We start from the raw sequence: 22,860 nt of genomic DNA on the forward strand, positions 1-22,860 counted from the left end.
CTAGACACAGATTCAATAGCTGTTTGATGTAAATTCTTAGGCATCATTTTTTAGACTGTAATTACAGAAATGTTAGCTTTTGATGGAAGGTGAAAGTTTTGCTTGTTCTGTATTCGCTTTGTTTTTATGACTGAGTTGGCTGATATTCATTGTTACAGATAGTTTTCCAATTCTGAATTGGTTAAGCAACAAGAACTATTTGGCCCGATGGTGGAACAGCAGCTTTTGGCTACATTTTAGGCTGAATATATTTTGTGTGTCTGTGCTGTTTCAGGCCCATATAGAGAAGACATTTCAAAAGCACAGCTCTGTGCAGGCTCTAATTCAGTCCAGACAGAATTGCCTGAGGAAACTGGCAGACAAACACGTCCGGCCAATACAACTGGTGGCCCCTCGACCGGAGAACCCACCGCGCTCAAAATCCCCCCTTTTCTCCCCCAAACATGGTATGTGCCAGTACAAGACCTTGAAAAATGCTACTTTTATAATAAATACTTTAATTTAGGTCCACTTATCCTCAATATGTTTTCAGACATGAGTTCTCACAATCTTATAAATAGTTAATTCTTCTTCACAAGACTCTGTATTAAATGTTTCATATCTGAGAGATGAAGCTAGACATCATGTACAAAACTTGGTACAGTATGAAATGTATACTGTCACACACATTAATAAAGCTGTCAAGATGCCTGATTAGAGCTTCACTTGAATTGTGTCATGGAAACAGCAATAAATCTATGGAAACAATCTACTATCTACATTTACAAATGCACAGCTGTTCCTAATAAATCCCTGTGGATAATGCAGACTTCCTGGGGAGCTGTGAAATAGGGCGCATCTTCAATTCACATAAAAGCTCTTTTGATCATTATTAACTCCAGGGACTCACAACAAAGGCTTTTTTATGACCTATAGTCAAACGAATGCCTTTATGTAAATTAGGAAGCATTACTTTTTGTTTACCACAGAATGCAAACCTTTATTACATTTTATTAATTCTGATTGGTCAATAGTGGTCAAATCTCAGCTCTTAAGATCTTTATGTATAATGACCATTAAACTGTTTATATTATTACTGACCGTTGCAACTGCTTCTGCTAAATATGTTAGCTAACCAGTCCAGAGAAAAAGTAAGTTGGATTGCAGAATAATAATATAGATTAAAATTATGAATGAGTTAATTGTGAAGGAGATGATAAAGGAGAGAGATTTTTGGCACTCAGTATTCTTGAGAGAGCTGAAGCACTTTAAGATGGAGAGATCAAGGGAAGAAGCGATAGAGATGTGCAGAGCTCACCTGACACACTGCGATCTTCAGCACAGCTGGATAACAGCCCATCAAATGTGATCTGATAGGAGCGCAATGTAAAGATGGATCTGTAGTGCTTTAGGGAGTATTTTGGTCACTTACAGAGGTCATGAACTGGGATGACTTCCAAAGTCAGATCAGACTGATATTGGATGCATTTATTATGTTATGTCCAGTGCTGTCTGAATGTCTTTTTGATATAAATTGATTGCCCATAGTGCTGTGGATGTTAATGTTTTGTGCTACAGTCACTGGTCTATTTTAGTAATGCAGCCTACATATTAGTGTTTATTCTGTGTTGTATCCACCTGCTCTTCTTGTTTAAAACAGACTTTAATTCCAGTTTAAAGTTCACCTTTGACCTCCCACTGCCAGGCAAAAGACAATCAAGGAAAAGCCCAAACTCCAGGAAGGTAAACAGTACGATTTTATTTGGTCTTTATTAATGCATTTGTGAGATTATTTTACTACCAATGGTCCTAATTTACTGCCATGTTATAATACAGTATATGGATGTTTCTTAAACTGTAGAAAACCTGTAGAAAATAAACTGTCACTAGTTTAATTTTGAATTCTTTAAATTTGGTCTGAAACTCATTTCCATCACATCTCAAATTATTTTTTGAATTATTGTGATTTATTGTAATGGCTCTATAGTGGAAATTACGGTGACATTTTAAACAAAAATATTTTAAACATTTTTGAAATAAAATTGCTAAAATTATTAAAATAAAATTTGCTTTTGCTTTGCTATGGATAATTAATTTTACATAAAAAAACAAAAAAACAAACAAATTTAAATCAGATTTTCACACGTTTCACAATTGACTATCAAAAAAAAAATATTTGTGAATATGTCTGAAAATGGGATTTAATTGTGATTTTTATTTGTGTTTAGGAAACTTAAAAAGTAAATATATTTTCCACATTTGTGAACTGTGAAATGTTCACTGAAAAGTGATTTTAATTTTTCCTCACACATCAGTTTCCAAGACCATTTGAATGTGATCTTCATATGCCAGTTTTAGTGTTTTATGTATTTTGGTTGTTATATACAAAGAAAGATGTATAAAGATCGGAAAATATAGAAATGACAAGTGCAGTATGTGTGTTTTGATTAAATCAACATCATGTGCTGGTCTCTAAAGGAAATCATTTAGTGTTTTCTGTGTGGGTCAGATTGAGGTGATTCATGATTATCAGATGGCCAGCTCTCTCCCCTACAGTATAGATGGAGAAGACAGCACTGACCTGCTCAAACGGTGAGTCTGCTGTCTGACACGGTCTGTTTAAATGACACTGTGGCGTGTCTGATGACCCTGTGAATGTGTGTGACTCCAGACATGTGATGAAGGAGCTGATAGAGACCGAGAGGATCTATGTGGAGGAGCTGCTGGCGGTGCTCCTAGTAAGATGACCTTCATTTTTCTGAATGTGGCACTGAAGATATGAGGTGTTATTGCTCTGGTTTTGTTTATGATCTCTCTCACTTTATTTGTCTGGATTTGCAGGGCTACAGGGCTGAAATGGACAATCCGTCTCTTGCTTCGCTCCTGCCAACAAGTCTTCGCAACAAGAGAGATGTGCTGTTTGGAAACTTGCCTGATATCTACAACTTCCATAGCAGGCAAGGCCACACACAGTCACACACAGAGAACTTCATAACGCTGCTAACGGCAGGAGCAAAATGTAAACAATTACTTCAGACTGAAAATATGATTCTGTTTCCTGTGAGATAAAGAAAATCAGACACAACTGCACACTCACAGTTTTGACTTCAAGACACCTTCATAAAACATCTTATTTTAAATAAAACTTATCGGTTTATGCAGCTGTGTTTGTCAGTGGCTTTGAAACCTGTCTTGCCTGCTGGGTCTTCATCTCCGGGTGAGGCAAATTGCCAAATTGGTTGACTGCAGGAAGCTGTTACGCCAATTAAAGCACTTTAATTACAGCTAAATGGCTGTTGGTCAAATAAGGATTTGATTAAGCCAATGAGAGCTCAGCTGGAAGGGAGTGCATCAGCAGAGCAGGGGCTCTGATAGACAACTGTGACCCCTCACTGTCAGTCAGTCTTATCTACTACAGAGACAGAACCAGGCATAGTGCGACTGGAAAATAAGGAACTGAAATAGTTGTTAAATTATTTATGCATACTAGATATTGTGCATACTACATTTGAAGTGCATACTAAGTGGAATACACACTACATTTGTAGTGCATATTACATTTAATACATACTAATTGTTGTAAGTGCATACTATGTGTATATATACGCATTTTATACTGTATGTATACATTTATGGTGTAAATTAGATTTAATACATACTAATTGTTGTGCATACTTAATGTAATGTGCACTAGTTGTAGAACATATCGGATTTGTACATACAGATCAGCATCTTTCAAAAGTTTGGAGTCGGTATATGTAGCAAAAATTAATTTCTTAGTCAATATTTTTTCCTTTTTTTACAGTAAAAAATCTAAACATCCTTACAACACGATAAATTTACTTAAGAAGCTAAATTTTTTAAGATAAAGAGCTTTTAGTGAATATATTTTGAATTAAGTGTCTCTTACTTTTTTGTTAGATTTATGTTTAAAACAAGAAAACATTTTTTGATAAGAAAAACATAATAATAAGATATTAAAGGGTTAGTTCACCCAAAAATAAAAATTCTGTCAATAATTACTCACCCTCGTGTCGTTCCACACCCCTAAAACTTTTGTTCATCTTCGGAACACAAATTAAGATATTTTTGATAAAATATGAGATTTTTTTTTTATATCCCCCATAGAAAGCAATGAAATTACCACATTCAAAGTCCAGAAAAGTAGTAAAAACATCATTAGTTAACGTTAACGTAACGTGATAATCAACGTGACTACAGTGGTTCAACCTTAATGTTATGAAGCGACGAGAATACTTTTTGTGCACAAAAACAAAACAGAAATAATGACTTTATCCAGCAAGTTTATCTCTACCCTGTCATTCTCCTACGCTATTTACGTTGCAGCGCTTCCAGGTTCTACTTCACTGGGGAAAAAATTATTCATTCATATTATTACTTTTGATCGTATAAATGCAGACTTGGTGAGCTCGAAAACGAAAAACCAGCCCCAAACTTTTGAATGGTAGGTATTACAGTGTAGCGAATTAACTCAAAGGGGAAATATTAATAATTATTCATAACTCATTATGATTATTAATTATGATTAATTATGAATATGTAAATCAGTTAATCAGATTAACTGGATGTAGCTACATTAATATTACAATCAATCAACCTGTTCGTCCAGTGAACACTCAGTGTTGATTGTTTATTAATTCTAAGAAATGTTCATTTCCAGGTTATGGAAAAACAACATTCGTATTGTACAGTACTACTCAGAGCATGTAGTCAGGATCTAAATCACTTAAGAGGCAATTTATTAGCAGACGGAGTCAGAACCAAACATGTATTGTGCACAATCTTTATTAACTAACTCACAAACACATAACTAAACTAACAGACACATAACATACACGAAGGTCACACACACATACATTGGTAAGAATGAGCAATGATATGATAATGAGAGTTGAACCGGAAGTGGAACTGTTGATAGAGCTATAGGAAAAAGTCATAGACAATCTGGAAAAGAATCATCAGTTTCCTCAGTAATAAAACACCTTTGCTGACAAAGGTAAGTTTTACAAATCAATACTAAATCGCTGTTTAGTGTTCAAATGTACGATATTTGCAAGATGCCTTTAGGCTGAGGAGCATCGGATCTGCCGGCTGGGTTGTAATCTTGATGGTTTGGTCCGAAGTTGTTGCCAGTATCTTCTGCGTTAGATGAAGTACTATGAAAACTTATAGATGAGCACATGGCTGGGTTGTAGGCCGAGGCCTGCAGGCCTAGGCCTACAGGCCTGCAGCAAGAAGGGGGTCTCTTCAGTCGTCCAAGAAGCAAGGAAAGAGAGGGAGTGGCATTGTTCACTGGCTTTTAACCTCTGGTCAAAGTCACACCTCTTAGTTGTTGACCGGACCAATGAAGATGTTGTATTTCCGGGTGATAACGCGCCTCCTGTCGGGGCTTTTATGATCGAGCAAGATTTACTGGCTGAGTTTTGAAGAAGAACTATTAAAGATTCTTGTAATACTGATGTGTTGCACCATTTCCTAGGGATGTGCATGTTCATTTATAGAACGGTCTGTCTATAAACTAATGCAGGAAAGTCTGTGTTCTGTGGGGAAAATGCAGGAAAGATGCACGTTTCTGTGTCTCTTCTCTGCTCTTCCATGTGGCAACCACATTCTTTAGCGCAATAAAACTTGTAACTGAGAACTTCTCGGGGGATGGGGGACAGGCCCCAGAGTGCTTTAAACAATTATTGGTTACCTATAACAAATAATTGTGTCTGATTTGTCTCAGTCGTTACAACAGTAAATTATGAAACCGCTTAAAACTTATTACAGCTTAGTATTACGTTAAATAATGAACAGCTTAGTTTGACAAGCTATATTTTCAAAGGAGCTTCTGCAACACTGTTGCCAAAGTGTGTGACTTGTGTCTTTTGTTCTCCAGTGTCTTCCTACAGGATTTGGAAAGCTGTCTGGAGAGCCCAGAGGCAGTAGGGGCATGTTTTCTGGAACGGGTGAGGAAGTTTAAAACACCATATGAGAATAATTTAAGGTTAGTTTTCAATGTCTTTCTTTTTTTGTTTTCACAAAACAGATCTAACATAAAATATCTGTCTATTTTCAGAAAGACCATTTCCATTTATATGAATGTTACTGTCAGAACAAGCCTCGATCGGAGTCCTTATGGAGGCAGTTCTCTGACTGTCCATTCTTCCAGGTATTAAAAACCATCTGCATCTATAAAATCACTTGCAGCTCACTGGCATGCATCTAGAAAAAGTCTGAGATTTGTGCTTTGTGTTTCAGGAGTGCCAAAAGAAGCTGGAACACAAACTTGCTCTTGACTCGTACCTGCTGAAACCAGTCCAGCGCCTTACAAAGTATCAACTCCTGTTAAAGGTGCGAACTTCAGATAAATACAAATATGCATTTGGGATGTTTTCATACTATATTTTGACAGAAAATTGCTCCTCGGTATGCTTGAAAAGGTGGTCTGGGATATGGTTCATGTGAACTGTAATTGGTATCATATCACCCTGCAATCTTGTGTCATTTTAGTCCACCAAGAAATACACTCACTAGCCACTTTATTAGGTACACCTGTTCAACTGCTTAAGTTTAGCATAAACAACATGAAAGCATGGATCCATCCTGCCTTGCATCAACGGTTCAGGCTGTTGCTGGTGGTGTAATGGTGTGGGGGATATTTTCTTGGCACACTTTAGGCCCCTTAGTACCAATTGAGCATCTTTTAAAAGCATCTTTTATTGTTGCTGACCATATCCGTCCCTTTATGACCACAGTTTACTCATCTTCTGATGGCTCCTTCCAGCAGGATAACGCACCATGTCACAAAGTTTAAATCATCTCAAACTGGTTTCTTGAACATGACAATGAGTTCACTATACTAAATTGGCCTCCACAGTCACTAGATCTCAATCCAGTAGAGCACCTTTGGGATGTGATGGAACGGAAGATTCGCATCATGAACAAGCAGCTGACAAATCTGCAACTGCGTGATGCTATCATGTCAATATGGACCAAAATCTGAGAAATGTTTCCAGCACCTTGAATCGATGCCACAAAGACATAAGGCAAAAGGGGGCCAACCGGTACTAGCAAGGTGTACCCAATAAAGTGGCCAGTGAGTGTAGTTTTTATGATGTAAGAATAAGGGTTATTATCATTAACCAAAGATAAAACTATTAAAAACATTTCTGTTAATTGAAATAAAGCTGAAATAAAACAAAATATTAGTTGGAAAACGTAAACTAAACAAAAATTAGAAATGTTGCCTTGGCAATAAACTGAAATAACTTTAAGCTGAAGCACTAAATTTAAAAATCATAACCGTAAATAAAATCAAATTAAAACTGAACTAAAATTAAATGAAACCTAAATAGTAATATTTAAAAATAATAATAATAATAATAAAATGACAATTATTAAACTAAAATAAAAACTACAAATATAAAAATAAAAGCTCATTCAAAATATTAAAAGGTTAGTTGACCTAAAAATAAAATTTCTGTCATTAATTACACGTCTTTCTACATCCGTAACCTTTGTTCATCTTCAGAATACAAATTAAGATATTTTTGATGAAATCTGAGTTTTGGACGAAAACAAGGCGTTCGGACGTAAACAAGGAGGCGCTGCACTGTATCCACTGCGTAGGAGACTGACATGGTAGAAGGAAATTGTTGAATAAAGTTGTTATTTTTGTTTTGTTTTTGCACATAAAAGTATTCTCGGCGCTTCATAACATTAAGGTTGAATCACTGCAGTCACGTTGACTATTTTAACGATGTCTTTACTACCTTTCTGGACCTTAAATTCGTTGCTTTCTAGATAAAAAAAAACTTCTCTGATTTCATCAAAAATATCATAATTTTGTGGAACGACATGAGGGTGAGTAATTAATGACAGAATTTTCATTTTTGGGTGAACTAACCCTTTAAGAAAACTATAATAAAACTAAAATAAAGCCTAAAATAACACTAGCAAGCATCTTTTTGTCCATTAAATCAGGAATTGTATGTGTGTCTGATAATAGGAGCTTCTGAAGTACAGCTCAGGCTGTAAGAGAGTTTCTGAACTGCAGGGGGCGCTAGCAGCCATGCTGGACCTGTTGAAGTCAGTCAATGACTCGATGCACCAGATTGCAATCACTGGATATGAGGTGACATTTTTGGCAACTTAAAGTGAGCGTGTGTGAGGATGAGTGTCTGTGTGTGTAAATGCGTGGTTAACATGTTGTTCGTTGCAGGGTGATCTCAGCGATCTGGGCCGTGTGCTAATGCAGGGCTCCTTTAGTGTGTGGATTAGTCATAAGAAGGGTCCGACCCGTGTGAAGGAACTGGCCCGCTTTAAGCCCATGCAGCGACACCTGTTCCTGCATGAGCACGCGCTTCTCTTCTGCAAGCGGCGGGAGGAACACGGAGAGAACGCTGACAAAACGCCCTCCTACAGCTTCAAGCACTGTCTTAAGGTACGGCGCACTTCCTGCTGTGAGCACATATACAATCCCAGAAATCCCTGGTTAGCATCACATGTGCATGCATCGCTGTCTGTCAGCCTGTTTGCTTATCCTTTCCATGTTTTTAAAATGTTATTCTACTGTATATCACAGGATGTTATAGGATATGAACTGTATCTGTGAATATAAAATGGCGTGTTTATGATGCAGATGAGTGCAGTAGGAATTACGGAGAACGTCAAAGGAGATGTGAAAAAGTTTGAGATCTGGTACAGTGGCAGAGAGGAAGTCTATGTGATACAGGTAAGAATGTTTAAAGTGACAGTTAATCCAAAAATGAATGGAATTTCAGTCTGATCATATTAAATTAATCAATTTGTAAATGTGAAGTATTATCCCAGCTGCTCTTTTCTGTACAATTAAAGTGAATGAGATGGCTCCAAAAACATTAAAATGTATTATTTAATGGACAGTAACCATGATTACTATTATATACATGTACCATTGATATGCAAAAACTTCTCATAGGCACCCACAGTGGAGGTGAAGATCACCTGGCTGAACGAGATCAGAAAGATCCTGACCAACCAGCAGAAACAACTCAAAGGTTTCAACACATTTCCCATGATAAAATGCCACTACTATTCCTCCACAAGTACTCTGAGTAATCTGTCATCTTCTCTCATTGGTCCAGAGGAGTTGTGTCACTCCGCTGCAGTCTCGGAGCAGATGCAGATGTCTCCGCCCCTCTCAGTGAGGTAAGAATCCACTAGTGTGCAAAACAGTAGATTGAACCCTCATATTCAACACTCACCAATCACTCTCTCTCCTTGATCCTTTGGCTTAGACCAGCTTTTTTGCTGCTTTTAGCTGTTAGATCTCTCACATGACACTTCCTTCCCAGAATCCCGCCAATAGCTTTTACAGTATCCTCCCCGCTTTAGCAATTCAAATGATGTGTAAGCAGGGTCCAAAATTAACTACTACTTCTTTTTAATTATATGTAGCTTTTGTGAATTGAGAAAGTTTGCCTGCCATAAATATACAGGGCCATGGAATTGTATTGTTTGTATATATCATATTCATATTACATTGTTATATTACTTAAATTATATTAAATTTCATATTTATTATATATATGTTTGTATATACACTACTATTCAAAAGTTTGAGGTCATTAAGTTTTTTTAATATTATTATTTTGAAAGAAATTAATACTTTAATTCAGCAAGGACACAGTATGAACAAACGTGACAGTAAAAACATTTATAATGTTACATAAGTGACTGTAATGGAGTAATTGCCATCACAGGAATAAATTGCATATTTAGAAAACCGTTATTTTAAATTGTGTATATATATCTACGGATGTTTTTTTAGTAGTTTTGAATCGCTCGTCGTCACTAACATCAGTGAAGGTCAGATTATCATAATTAAAATTTGACTTAAATCATAAAATGTTGCAGTTTCTAAAAAAGTTACTGGCCAACTATTTACTCACCAATGCCATTTTTACTCTAATTTGGTGTTTGGCCAGTGTTAATTTTGGACCTTGTGTGTAAGCCTGACATATTTCTTGTATTTGTATATACGAAACCCATACACATTCAGATTGTTTCATTTGAACAAATCCTAAGTAAAAGTGTTTGAAAAAATTTCTGATGATGATGATGGGATGAAGCCGCTGTGTGTGGTTGCCTGTCCTCCCACAGGGCCGTGCGGCCTTCCCGTGGCGTTCTTAAGGGCTGTCTGCCCCGCCTGGACCTTGTGTCCCTGTCGGGGGGTGTGTGTGTGTGCCTTCGCGCTCGGAGCCCACGCCTCACTCGCCCCTCCCAGCGACAGTGACGCTCAGTGGTAAAGCAGGCGGGAGGGGGGGCTGATCCGATCTGTGCTCCGTCACTTACAGGGCTGCTACGGCCACATTTTAACCACCATCGCCGTCCCTTCCATACATACCTCACCAGCAGTACCCTGCTCATCAATATAACAGGCAGATGCTTTGCCAGCTCATCTCTGCATCTGTTTTGCATGACATGCAAACAAAGGAGAACACCAGAAGAGCTTGGTTTGACTCTATCGTTTTGGCTGTTGAACAACGCTTTGAAGACAGGCCTTTTTTTGAGATCAAGACAGATATGCTAACAAACTCAGCCTGTTGAGTCGTATCTCGACAAATCAAGACCGTATCTCTTTATTTTCGCTCCATTTTCTTGTCAGCATGTCTGTTCTGAAAGAATCACGAAATTACTGCCATCTGTCCATATCTGCCAGCTTCTTTTATGGTTTGTGCTGAGCTGATGGCTGGTTTGGCTCCTGTTTCATGTATAAGAGATGGTGTATGTGTGAATGATTGTTTATTTACTTCATGCTCTGCTCTTGTCCCACAGCAAACAGCAAAGAGCGTCAGTCAGCTCAGAGGGGACTGAGTCAGGCCACAGCAGTCCAGATCCGTTCAGTAGCTCTAGCCAGCACCAGCGCAACAGACGCAGTGAGTATTACTTAAACATCTTCACATACACACTTAAGTATGCCGTTTAAGTATACAAATGCAGATGTGAATGTGTTAGGCCAACACAATGCATGTGTAGTCTCATTGTACAAACTTAATTTTAAGCACTTACCAACATATACTTATAAACACTTAAAAATCAGCATAAAGTGTAATTCTTACTGTTTTACTTGATCCTAGACATCACTCTCAATGTAAATCCCCATCACCACAAACTTCACACACAAACACTAAACATGAACGAGCATGTGATTTCTTCACCCACATACATTCTCTCTAAGCTGGCACAGGGTGTCGCCATCAGTTGGGTTAATCAGACACTATATATTGAATTCTGAGTATTTCATGAATCAGAATGCAAGGGTTTACACTGAAGCATGTATGCGGTGTGTTTGTGTAGGCTGGCCGGGTGCACCTTATTCTGTAGATATCTGTGAAGGTCTGGAGGACTGGAGTGCAGCAAACAGCCTCTCTAACCCGTCTGACACTGAGGAGGAGGACGCCTCCCATCTGGTGAGACATCCCACGCTCACTTATTTCAGATTGGGTAACTCAAGTAGGGTGACGCATGTTTTTTTTAAAGGCTTAACTTGTTCATCTGTTTGTTTTAGGTTCCAGGCAGATACAGGGCCTTTGTCGACTGGAGGAAAACCGGGCTGGATAACTTGATCATTAAGTGTGGTGATGTCATACAACTACAGCATGAGGAAAATGATGGCCAGTGGTGAGTGATGTGAGGGGTGAAATGCAACTTAAAGGGATAGTTCATCCAAAATTGAAATTTCTGTCATCCTCATGTTATTCCAAATATGTACAACTTACTTTCTTATGCAGAAAACAAAAGAAGATACTTTGAGAAATGCCTCAATGTTTGTTTGTCCAAATCAATAGTCACCAAAACTGTTTGGTTCCCAACACTGATTAAAAACATCATCTTTTGTGCTCCACAGAAGAAGCATGGTTTAATACAGGTTTAAACAACATGAGGGTGAGTAAATGATGACAGAATTTTCATTTCAGGGTGAACTATCACTTTAAACTCAACAGAATCATGAATTTGATTCTTTCAATGTGTTAAAAAAAGTGTTTAGATGTGAAGTGTTGAGAAATGTAGTCCCATTATCAAAAAGAACAATTTCAACAAGGTTTGGGCAAAGAGTTTGTGGCAAAATTCAGAATTAAAGAATTAGATTTGACACAAGTTGTGTTACTAGTTAAAAAAATTGCAGTTACTATATATGAAATTTATTTTAATTCTACTCGTTAACATTCAAATTCAAAATGTGATTCTACAACCTGTTTGTTACCTCAGTTTAAATTCAGGAATTGAATTGGAATTCAAAAGGCAAGTTCAATTGTGAATGATGCAAAACCCTGAACTTTACAGGGCAAATAACACATGTATTACTGAATAATTCATGCAAGCGCTTTAACAAAAAAATGAGATTCACATTTCTGCTTTTAAACACTGTATAAGCTTCGTATTAAGTATCTGTATTAACTCTAGATCCTAACAAGATTATTTCATTAAAGGGTTAGTTCACCCAAAAATGAAAATTATCCCATGATTTACTCACCTTCAAGCCATCTTAGGTGTATATGTATCTTCTTTCAGACAAACACAATCAGAGATATATTTAAAAATATCCTTGCTCCTCCAAGGTTTATAATGGTTGTGAAGGGAAGGCCACATTTTGAACCAAAAAAAATGCATCCATCCATCATGAAAGTAATCCATACGGCTCCAGGGTGTTAATAAAGGCTTTCTGAAGTGAAGCGAAGCATTTTTGTAAGAAAAATATCCATATTTAAAACTTTATTATGAATAATAACTGGCTTCCGGCAGACAACTGTACACTTCGACGAAAGAGTAACCTCTAACTCAACGCATGACATAATGACGAACGTGGAGGCGCAGAGGAGAGAGCAAAACAAAACACCGGTCACGAATTAGTCTAAAATGATAATTTTTAAAGAGAAATGTCATAGGATTTTGATACAAGAGAAGAGGAGCTTGAGTATGTTGTACAGCCTTATTTGTTTAAACCGCAGGAGGTGCATTGCTTCAGAAGGAGCCATATGGATTATTTTTTATAATGCATGGATGAATTTTTTGGGGCTTCAAAATCTTTTTATATATATCTCCGATTGTGTTCGTCTGAAAGAAGATAGTCATATACACCTAGGATGGCTTGAGGGCAAGTAAATCATGGGATAATTTTCATTTTTGTGTGAACTATCCCTTTGAAATGCTTACGGTAGTTCAATAAAAAAATGTTTACAACATTAAAGTGGCTTAAAATGTTAGTTTGGTGTGAATCAGTTTAGTTGTGAACTGTCTCAGGCTGGTGAAGAATCTGAGTCGCAGACAAGAAGGCCGTATCCCTACTGCCAACCTGCAGGGCATTCTGGGAGACAGCATCAAGAATCACTCCAACCGGCTTGGAGGTGAGAGTCTATTTGGACATCCGCTGCCTGATTAGTGTAGTTCCCTGAAGAAACAAAAGCTTCCTTGTTGCATATAACCCATGCTGCCCTATCTTCTCTGCAGACCCAGGGAACCGTAAAGCGCGGAAGCTCAGCTCGCCGTGAACAAATCATCCAGTGCTATATTGGACCTTCACATTCACACTTTGATTGGATGTGACTACATGGATTCAGACTTGACCAGCAGGATTGTATTCCAGCGTTCTTGTTCTGATCGTCATTGCGATCAGACACTACTAAAATGCAAAATACATCGGTTTTTTTACATCTTGCAAAAGATCTGCACCATTTCAGAAAACCCAGAGAGCGCTCTTAAAGATCTGTCCTCTGCCGAAACACTTCAGTCCTCCTGACTACATAAATAGAACATTCTGACTCTGCGATTGTCCCAGTAGACTTGACAGTTTTTTTTAATGAATCAAGGCCCATGAAAAACACTTCTGATCTGGCTTTGTCGCTGTCTTCATGATTACCCCTCCTGAAAAAGACCACTGAAAACATCCTGTTCATACTGGACCTGGATTTTTAAACTGTGTGCGTTTGTGCTGTTATTTATTGTGTACTGTTACTATTGTTGTATTTATCCTCTTTGAACAAACAGAGCTCTCTACCTGAGAGCTTCAATGCCAAATCATGTAGTGCCATAATGCCTGTTTCCCCTCTTTATTTAATGTAGTTACCTCAAAAAATATTTCAAAGCACTTTATTCAGGTCACACAAATTTGTGGTCTTTTGTGTCTCTCTACAGCTTTAAACCAGTTGAATTTTGCATGCCGTCAATTCTTACCCCTCTTATTTAGTAAAATTCTCTTGTCAGGCACTTTACATGCAGAATCTATTCCACCAGCTTGAAGACCTGGGGGCTGTCATGTAAATGTTGACTTTATAGCCACAAATATGAGTCATAAGGGGGCGAGCAGAGCTCATGTGTGTTTCTTGTCACAATCGTGGCGCCATGTGCGGCTGCAAAATCAGAGCCATGTTAATGGTGGTTCTTCATTAAGTGAGATCATACAGCAAACATTAAATATACCCACTGTTTTGAATAATTAATTAAATATTAATTGCAGCCTTATATGAATTTACTACACAAAATCAGGCCAACAGTTGGAGGGCTGACTTTGATATACCAGCGTTTGAAGTGCAAATGAGCTGTGTGTAGCAGCAGGAGACGCTGTGGAGTACATATCTCTTATGTTATTAATTTTGCTATCAAGTTGTTCCCTTCCAGCGTGGAGCTTCAGCCACACATCAAAAATCAAGCCACGTAAAGAATATATATGTGTTGTATTAAGGCCCTTTCACACCAAGAATGATAACTATAACAATAATTATATCAGTGTCCACACCAGCGGATGATGTCGTTCTGTTTATTTTAGCGTGCGTTGCAGTTTTTTCGTCTGCCGCTTTAAATGCTCGAGCTCTTTAAAGCAGGATGGATTCTGATTGGCTGTCATTGTTTTTAATCGTTCATCAGCTGGAAAAAAAAATCATTCTGAAAGTAATTCCAACGATATCGTTTCTCTGTGTTGTTATCTTTATAGTTGTGGTGTGGACTGCTATTCTTATCTTCAGAACGGATTTTAGAAGTATACTATAGCTTTCGTCCTTGGTGTGAACGGGCCTTTAGCCATATGTACTGTAAGTTTTTCGTATTTACATGCTTATTCATGTCCTAATGTCTGAGGCTTCTAAATTATTCTTTTTGAGGGAATGTACCTGTATTGACTCTATTTCTATGTTCTATTTAAATTTGTACAGCCTATTGAAAATTAAGAAATACATTTTTTTTTTTAATCAACTTGGGTTAGGTAAGATTTTTTGAAGTCCCCCTGTCAATAATTTTATCTTTGATCACCAAAATTACATATTTAAACGTTTTTTTCCTGTGAAAAAAAAAAAAACATTCTTAATGCCTTAAAATATTCTGAATGTAACTCTACACCCTTGCCTCATTCAATATACACTGATCTATGAATAAGATAATTAGCCCCGCCCCCATTCACTCGCATGAGCTCAGACGAGATCCACTCGGTCAGCTTACTGAGGTAAACGCTGTACAATGGTATCGCTTTCTACAACGTCAAACACGTAACGGTAATTAATATAATTAGCGTTTTGCTTGACTACGTTATCAAACAGCTAATAATGTGTTGCAAATGTTACACAAACCATGTTCACATTCACGAGTCAGACAGCTGCCTTCTAACAATCAGCATCCTTACAAACGCTTTGAACAACAACTCAAAACATAAGTGGAGAAAGGCATATAGTTCATCATAACATCGTATTATGCATCATACACCCGCCATATTGCTAAATCTACCCAATTTTTCATATCAACAGAAAAATATAGCGGGATAACCTTCGTTTGAGACTCCCTTGCGCGGTCAGTTAATGAAATGCTAAAGCCCACCGGCACATTGACGTGATTGGTTACAAGGTAGTTTGTGACGTCAGAAACACCAGCGATTTCAAACGGCGGGTTTGAGACTGTCTTTGGTTCACTGCAGTTACCAAAAATACTCAGCAATGGTGTTGACATATGAATTTGCACATGGTTTGTCTTAAAGAACGTTAAAAACACCACACAGACATATGAACAACATTAAAAACTCGATTTTCACCACAGGGGGACTTTAACATTTTTGAAAGAGGTCTCTCATGCTCACCAAGGCAACATTTTTGATCAAAACTAAAGTAAAATATAAATCTAGTAATGTGAAATATTACAATATTCAATATTACACACTCCAGTCTTCAGTGTCACATGATCCTTCAGAAATCATTTTAATATGCTGATTTGCTGCTGAAGAAACATTTCTTATGATCAGTGTTGAAAACAGTTGTTTTTTTTTTGTGCACATCATGATACACTTTTTTTTCAGGATTATTTGATGAATAGGAAGTTTAAAAAGCATTAATTTAAAATAGAAATCTTTTGTAACATTATAAATGCCTTTACTGTCACTTTTGATCAATTTATTGTGTCCTTGCTGAATAAAATAATTTCTTAAAAAAAAAAAAAAAAAATCATACTAACCCCAAACTTTTGAATGGTAGTGTATATAATAATAATAATAATAGTTTGATTTACAACAACAAGATGTAAAGTCAAAGGCACATATACATCATAAACATTAACTTTATCTCCCAGAGATTGGCCTGAAATGATGAAAGGATCTTTCACAGGTGAGAAGTGAGTGATCCGATGCCTCCGGTGTTTATGGGAAATATCCAGTGATTTTCAGAACTAGGGCACAAATCTTTTCAAGAACGCTGTTGAAATCTTAAGTAGGTTTCTAGTGTCAGATATTTTCAGTTATCCCTCCCTCATGTTCCTCTAGTTTTCTCTCTTAATGCAGTGGCAGTTCAAAGCTTGAGAGGCTACATTTTGTTTCCTTTGCTGTCTGAATGAGAGGTTCTAACCATGTAGCAAGACAGTACACTGCTTAATAACATACTTCCTTTCATTAGACCACAGGAGAAAACAGTGCTACTGGGCATGTGTCTACTGAGTATAATTATCGATTATTAAATGTCCTTATGGGAAAGTGAAGATACTAAGTAATGCATAATTGATGCATAATTGCTGCACAGGCTTTAATGATGAAATCTCATTAGCCAGCCAGCTCTTGAGGGGTGGAGCATGATTACAATCTATTACAATGGGATCAATGGATTAGGAACAATGTATTTTTTTTTTTTTTTATTTGACTTGATTAGGCAAACATCAACTTAAATATCAATCAAAACCTTCTCTCAAGGTTTGAGCACTGCTTTTACCATGTCTGAGATGACATTTTTAAATGAGACTCAAGATTATTGGTCCACATTTGTAAGCAGTACTCCTTTAGTAACGCCCACCACATGCTGTATCCAACGATAATAGTTGCCAACCTGTGTGTACACACCATACTTCCCTTTCTTGGCACATTCTTCTCCCCAACTGACAATGCCTGTGAGGAACCAGGTGTTGTGGTAGCGCATGGCATGAGGTCCTCCGCTGTCCCCCTGACAGGCGTCTTTAGCAGAATCCGAGTAGCCCGCACAGAACATGAAGTATGTGATTTGGTCACCGCTGCTTTCCTTACACACTGTTCTGTCCACATAAGGCAATTCGACCTTCTGTAAAGTCACTGCACTTCGTCCTTGGAAGCGCAGACGGCCCCAGCCGCTGACAGTGGCCAGAGATCCAGACTGCAGCAGTGAGTTGGAGAAGAGCATGGGTCCCAGACAGATGGGACGTATTGTTGGAGTGAACCGGATGGGGGTGCGCAGTCGCAACAAAGCAATGTCATGATTGTAGAGGCTTGATTTGGAGTCATAACGAGGATGAGAGATGAAACGGGTGACATCCAGATTCTGTTCTGTGTCTTCAGTCTTTGAGATGTCATGCTCCCCTGTGAAACATGGTTGTTAATAATATTATTAATAACTGGTCTTTGATCGGTAAAAATATCTAAAGATTCGTAAAACATTCAATTTACTTGATAAGCAAAGCTGCATAAGATAATGTTTTTGGAATGAATCTCTTATGGTCTCCAAGGTTATATTTATTTGATCAAAAATACAGTAAAAACAGTAATATTGTGGAAATTTAAAATAAGTTTAAATAATTTTTGGTTTCACTTTATTTTAAGGTGTCCCTATTACAATGTAATTATACTAAGTACTGATTATCTACATGTACTTATTATAGGGTTAGGCTTTGGTTTAGGGTCAGTTGCATGTAATTATGGATAATTTATAGTTATTACTATAGTAACTACATGTAACGTGTAACAAGGACCATGTAAAATAAAGTGTTACCTAATTTTTCTATTTTAATGTATTTTAAAATGTATATTATTCCTGTGATGGAATTTCCTGTCATTTTTAGTGTCTCATGATTCTTCAGAAATCATTTTAATATGCTGATAATTTTTTTTTCACGATTCTTTGATGAATAGAAAGTTCAAATGAACAGCATTTATTTGGAATAGAAATCTTCTGTAACATTATAAATGACTTTACTGTCATTTTTTGCCTGTCTTAAGTAGTAATTTATTTTTATATATATAATCTTAATGACTTTTTTTAAATGGTAGTGTATATATTTTAAAATATTTTTATATATTTAACTATTTTAATATATAATATCTTATTATTCTGTTTTTATTGCCCTATCTAGCCATATATATATATATATATATATATATATATATAATGCATGTATGTATGTATGTATGTATTTTCTAAACAAAATCTTTATCTTGATTTTGTTCTTATGTAATTTTATCTTGTTGTAAGGATTTAGATACTTTTACTGGAATACAAAAATAAGTAATTTTGAAATGTATAGGACTTACTAGAGAGTTGTGGTTAGGGTTAGAGTTTGGTTTAGGGTTAGTTAATTTATTATTATAGTTATTACTATAGTAAGTACATGTAGTAACGTGTAACTATGTCACCTTAAAATAAAGTGTTACCTTTTTTTTGTTGTTAAATTTTTACATTTTTTATAATTAATATATATATTAAATGTACTTGGCGCCATATATCAGTTTATTTGAATCTGTTTCATTGGCTGTAAAAATTCTGCTGTTGTTCTGTTGTATGGTCTTACCAACTCTGATGAAGAAGGATCCATTCTGGCTCCCTACCAGACAGTGCGCTGCAGTAATGACCCATAAAGGGCTCAGAATGGAGCCTCCACAGAACACCTGCTGTGTTGAGCGAGTCACCAGCGCCACCTAGGGATCAGCAGTCAAGTGGGATAAATGACATGATTTTGGGTGCATAAACAGTTTATATATACAAGTAACTCATAATTTACTCCTAGATGATTTGATCAAAGACATTTTTTGACTGTTAAAACACTTAAAATTTACAGTGTTTACCTGCCAAGGGATTTCTCCAGGTAAGGCTGAATTGCCACCAACAATACGGCTTTTTATAGCACTTGCTGTAGGCAACGTCAAATACTCAGCAAATGTCCATTCAGGCAGTTTAACACGAGGTGATGAGATTTTCGCTTCTTTCTGTTTAGAATCTGTAGGGATTGTCCGATTGTCCGTTTTGAGTATGTTGGATGTTGATTTGATTGTACTATTGGAAGACTGTGTAGATGTGTTTGTTACAGAGGTGGGGCCACTGGCAATTATTCTCACAGCTGTTTTAATAGTTCTGCCACATGGGAACTTCACTGATAATACATAAAAAAAAAAACACATTTTGGTTACACTTTATTTTAAGGTGACGTAGTTACATTGTACTTAATTAATATTACTCAGTACTTATTTGATTAACTTCATGTACTTACTATAGAGTTATGGTTAGGGTTTGGTTTAGGGTTAGTTACTTGTAATTATGCATAATTTACTGTTATTACTATAGTAAATACACCTTAAAATAAAGTGTTACCCATTTTTTTCTAAAATGTTTTGCATTAAATTGTGCTTGCAGTGTCTTTCTAAATGACATTTCTGATATTTTGTCATATAATACTGTATATGAGAAGCTTTAAGAATGAAAGTAGCTCTTTGAGATGTTTTTGGAGAAATCAGGACAGGAATTTAAGAAGTAAATAAATCACCTATAGGCTCACACGTGAATCCGTCGTCTTTGAGCTTGTATCCGGATGCACACTGACACTCTGTCCCACGAGACTCCAGCAGAACACAGAAATGCTCACAGCCACCATTATCAACATCACACTTTTTGGCAGTCACTGAGAAACAGCACAGAACATCTTTTAACATTGTAAACACAGTGCGCTCAAACTGTGCGTTTGAGGAAAGAGAGATCCTGTCTCACCTATTTCGCAGTTTTTTCCAACAAAGCCTGGCAGACAGTTACAGGTGTATGTGCCCATCTGGTCCTCACATGTGCCTCGGTTCTGACAGGGTGATGATTTACACTGGTCCCCATCTAACAAACAGGATCTTTTTTTTAAAAAAAATTGCAAGTTGATATTTATCGAATTTGCACTTAAATCTACTTTATTTGTCTAATAGGGCTGGGTACTGACACAAATTTCACGATTCAATTCGATTTCGATTCACAAGCTTGCAATTTGATTTGATTCAACATCGATTATTTTGGATATATCAGGTACATGGCAGATTTTGTCAAGGAAAAAAAAATGTCTCAACTAATGCTGTAAACTATATATGAGAGTCAGTTGGTAGCTACTTTATTATAATATTGAAGGTTAAAATTAACTGATTTGTTTACATTATACTCAAGGAAGTTTTTATAAAAAAGTTATAATGCTAACTTTACAATCACATAATTATATTACTACTGCAGTTTTTTGAAATATAAACATTTAAATGGTGGATGTTATAAAAACTTGACGGATTTATTCAAACATGCATTAGCTAAATATGGAAGAACATTAAGAATTAATGAAAATGTAATATGGTGCATATATATCCTCTCTAGAGTTCATTTTCTAGCTGACTAGAGTTAATGGTCACTGAATATGGTTTTTCTGAGGTAAATTTGACGTTAAGTGACATAAGCTGTTTTATTGACGTCTTTCAGCAGTTAAAACACTGAGCGATTACATGAGACATGATACAGATTTCGGTAAGTCGTAGGCCTACTGTATCTTTTAAAATACCTTCAGATGTTCATTCATATTTATTTTGCGCTGTAAACGGTAGGCTATTAAAGTGGAGTAGATGATGACTTCACGTGCTCTTCGCGTTACCGCTTAGCTTGAACCTGTCACGTCACATTAAACAGCGCCAAAACGGTATTTATTTTTTGAATTTCGTAATAAAATGGACAGAATTTGAAAGCTGAGACTTTGTTTCATATCATAATTAACAATGCACAAAGATTACTGCGATTTATTGAATGGGAGGCGCACTAATGTTCTGTTCATTCATCAACTGCAAACAGTAAAGACCAATCGATTCTTGAAATTTAAGAATCGATATCGGTTCGTAAAAATGAGAATCGGGAAATCGATATATTTTACCCAGCCCTATTGTCCAATAATTAGGCCTAAAACTTTGTATAAATTGTTTCCTTAATTTCTGAGTTAAAGAAAGTACGGTATTAATATCCATTTCAAATATTATCCTATAATTTATTTGTCTTTAGGTGGAACAGAAACCAACACACATTTCCACTGCCTCCCTGTTTAGTGTAGGTAAATATAAAAGTTAATGATCTAACAGACTTACCAATATATCTCGCCCAAAACTCCATCTGAAAAACACACATTTGCTGTTACACAATACAATGACAAATGACGAACCACAACTTTTCTACTCACTGTCTTTTCATCATTTTCAAAGGCTTCTCGGGCCTCCTCCAGGACACACTTCTCCTCCATACACTCCCTTTCCACATTCCCCTTCTGAAACTCCTCGAATAGTCCTGTGTTTGCTCGTCTGTGTCTCCTTAAAATTTCATCAGCTTTCTCCCCATCTAGGAACACTGAACCTGGGGCTGTTACAGAGTTTGAGAGTTTCTAATCTTTACTAGAGAGGAACTACTGAAAGCTTCCTTTTGAATTTGATTAACCCTCAGAATGTCATAAGGCAAATGCCAGGTCTGTCTGTTATGTTTTCCGTCAGCTTTCAGAAGTGTGATTTATGAGGTAAATGGTTTTGTAGGTCTTACCTGCGAAGGCCTGCAGCCAAATATATGGGAAAAGAACAAGAATAAATGAAGCCATGTCAAACCAAATTCAGTCCCTTATTATTCCACAGTGAGCTGACAGATAACTTGATCCTACGCTCCAAAGTACACACTGACTGGCACAGGACATTGTCGAGAGACAGAAATAAAAGTACAACAAAATAAAATTGATTTTACTAAACATTCCACAATCACGATTAAAGTGAATAATATTAATTAAAATTAATACTATTTCACTATATTTTCTTATTCAGGGTACTTTCAAACTGGTGGTCCTGTTAAGTTTAATGTTAGATATTAGGTTATTTAAATGTTGTAAATAATTATTATTTGTTTGTTTGTTTTTTTTTACATTCACATACTTTTTTTACTTTGCTTTATCAAGACTGGTGTAATATGTAAATCTCAGATATGCTGTTGACTTAAAATCAATTTTTAAAAAAATGTATTTTAGTAATGGCAATGCGAATATTTAAATTTAATAACATGTATTTACTTTGTAGTATTTATAATATTAGGCTACATTTAATATTTTCCCACACAATATAGATAGATTTTTGTACATTGCTTCTATATTTTAGGAAGAGTGTCCATCGCAAACAGATCGTCATGTTCGGGAGTCCTTGGCATGAAAAAGTTTCAAAATCAAATCTCCACTAGATGGTGCTGCTGCTCCAATGACTAGATCAATAATGAAACTGATAGATAGTTTTTACCTCTTCTTGACACAGTTTAGCATTCACTGGTTTCCTTTTTCACTAATAGAGAAAAGAGATGACACTATAATGCATTATTGTATGCGATACCT

General features: G+C 36.5%; 2 protein-coding genes across 5 annotated transcripts in view; one reads left to right on the plus strand and one right to left on the minus strand.

Annotated features, from left to right (window-relative positions):
* The window catches only part of mcf2a (MCF.2 cell line derived transforming sequence a), a 31,972-nt gene extending 16,759 nt beyond the window's left edge, over positions 1-15,213 (plus strand). For 2 of the 4 annotated variants that reach the window (XM_051860272.1, XM_051860276.1), the window contains 18 exons: positions 275-446; positions 1,640-1,722; positions 2,489-2,571; positions 2,651-2,717; positions 2,821-2,936; positions 5,882-5,951; positions 6,062-6,154; positions 6,244-6,336; positions 7,994-8,119; positions 8,207-8,428; positions 8,627-8,719; positions 8,945-9,023; positions 9,111-9,174; positions 10,804-10,904; positions 11,326-11,438; positions 11,537-11,649; positions 13,270-13,373; positions 13,477-15,213. In XM_051860272.1, the coding sequence (XP_051716232.1) occupies positions 275-446; positions 1,640-1,722; positions 2,489-2,571; positions 2,651-2,717; positions 2,821-2,936; positions 5,882-5,951; positions 6,062-6,154; positions 6,244-6,336; positions 7,994-8,119; positions 8,207-8,428; positions 8,627-8,719; positions 8,945-9,023; positions 9,111-9,174; positions 10,804-10,904; positions 11,326-11,438; positions 11,537-11,649; positions 13,270-13,373; positions 13,477-13,517 (1,833 nt within the window). In that variant the 3' untranslated portion in view covers positions 13,518-15,213. Of the gene's footprint in view, positions 1-274; positions 447-1,639; positions 1,723-2,488; positions 2,572-2,650; positions 2,718-2,820; positions 2,937-5,881; positions 5,952-6,061; positions 6,155-6,243; positions 6,337-7,993; positions 8,120-8,206; positions 8,429-8,626; positions 8,720-8,944; positions 9,024-9,110; positions 9,175-10,803; positions 10,905-11,325; positions 11,439-11,536; positions 11,650-11,875; positions 12,494-13,253; positions 13,374-13,476 lie in introns of those variants that run through there. The other 2 variants (XM_051860274.1, XM_051860275.1) reach the window with 2 other exon arrangements.
* A 1,777-nt stretch (positions 15,214-16,990) lies between these two features.
* f9a (coagulation factor IXa) lies at positions 16,991-22,181 on the minus strand. The gene is made up of 8 exons (XM_051860277.1): positions 22,035-22,181; positions 21,685-21,860; positions 21,593-21,617; positions 20,211-20,324; positions 19,990-20,124; positions 19,295-19,599; positions 19,021-19,147; positions 16,991-17,815 (listed from the first exon to the last, which is right to left on the minus strand). The coding sequence occupies exons 1-8, from the start codon at positions 22,087-22,089 to the stop codon at positions 17,235-17,237; spliced, it is 1,518 nt and encodes a 505-aa protein (XP_051716237.1). The 5' UTR covers positions 22,090-22,181; the 3' UTR covers positions 16,991-17,234.
* Between the last annotated feature and the right edge of the window lie 679 nt (positions 22,182-22,860).

The sequence above is a fragment of the Ctenopharyngodon idella genome, chromosome 14, assembly GCF_019924925.1.
Source record: "Ctenopharyngodon idella isolate HZGC_01 chromosome 14, HZGC01, whole genome shotgun sequence".
Classification (NCBI taxonomy): Eukaryota; Metazoa; Chordata; class Actinopteri; order Cypriniformes; family Xenocyprididae; genus Ctenopharyngodon; species Ctenopharyngodon idella.

Coding starts and splice junctions, on each gene's coding strand:
- f9a (XM_051860277.1), bottom strand. CDS start 22,089: ATGGCTTCATTTATTCTTGTTCTTTTCCCATATATTTGGCTGCAGGCC. Junction 20,125..20,210: donor TGGAAAAAACTGCGAAATAG/GTGAGACAGGAT, acceptor GCTGTTTCTCAG/TGACTGCCAAAAAGTGTGAT. Junction 19,148..19,294: donor CTGGAGAAATCCCTTGGCAG/GTAAACACTGTA, acceptor GCTGATCCCTAG/GTGGCGCTGGTGACTCGCTC.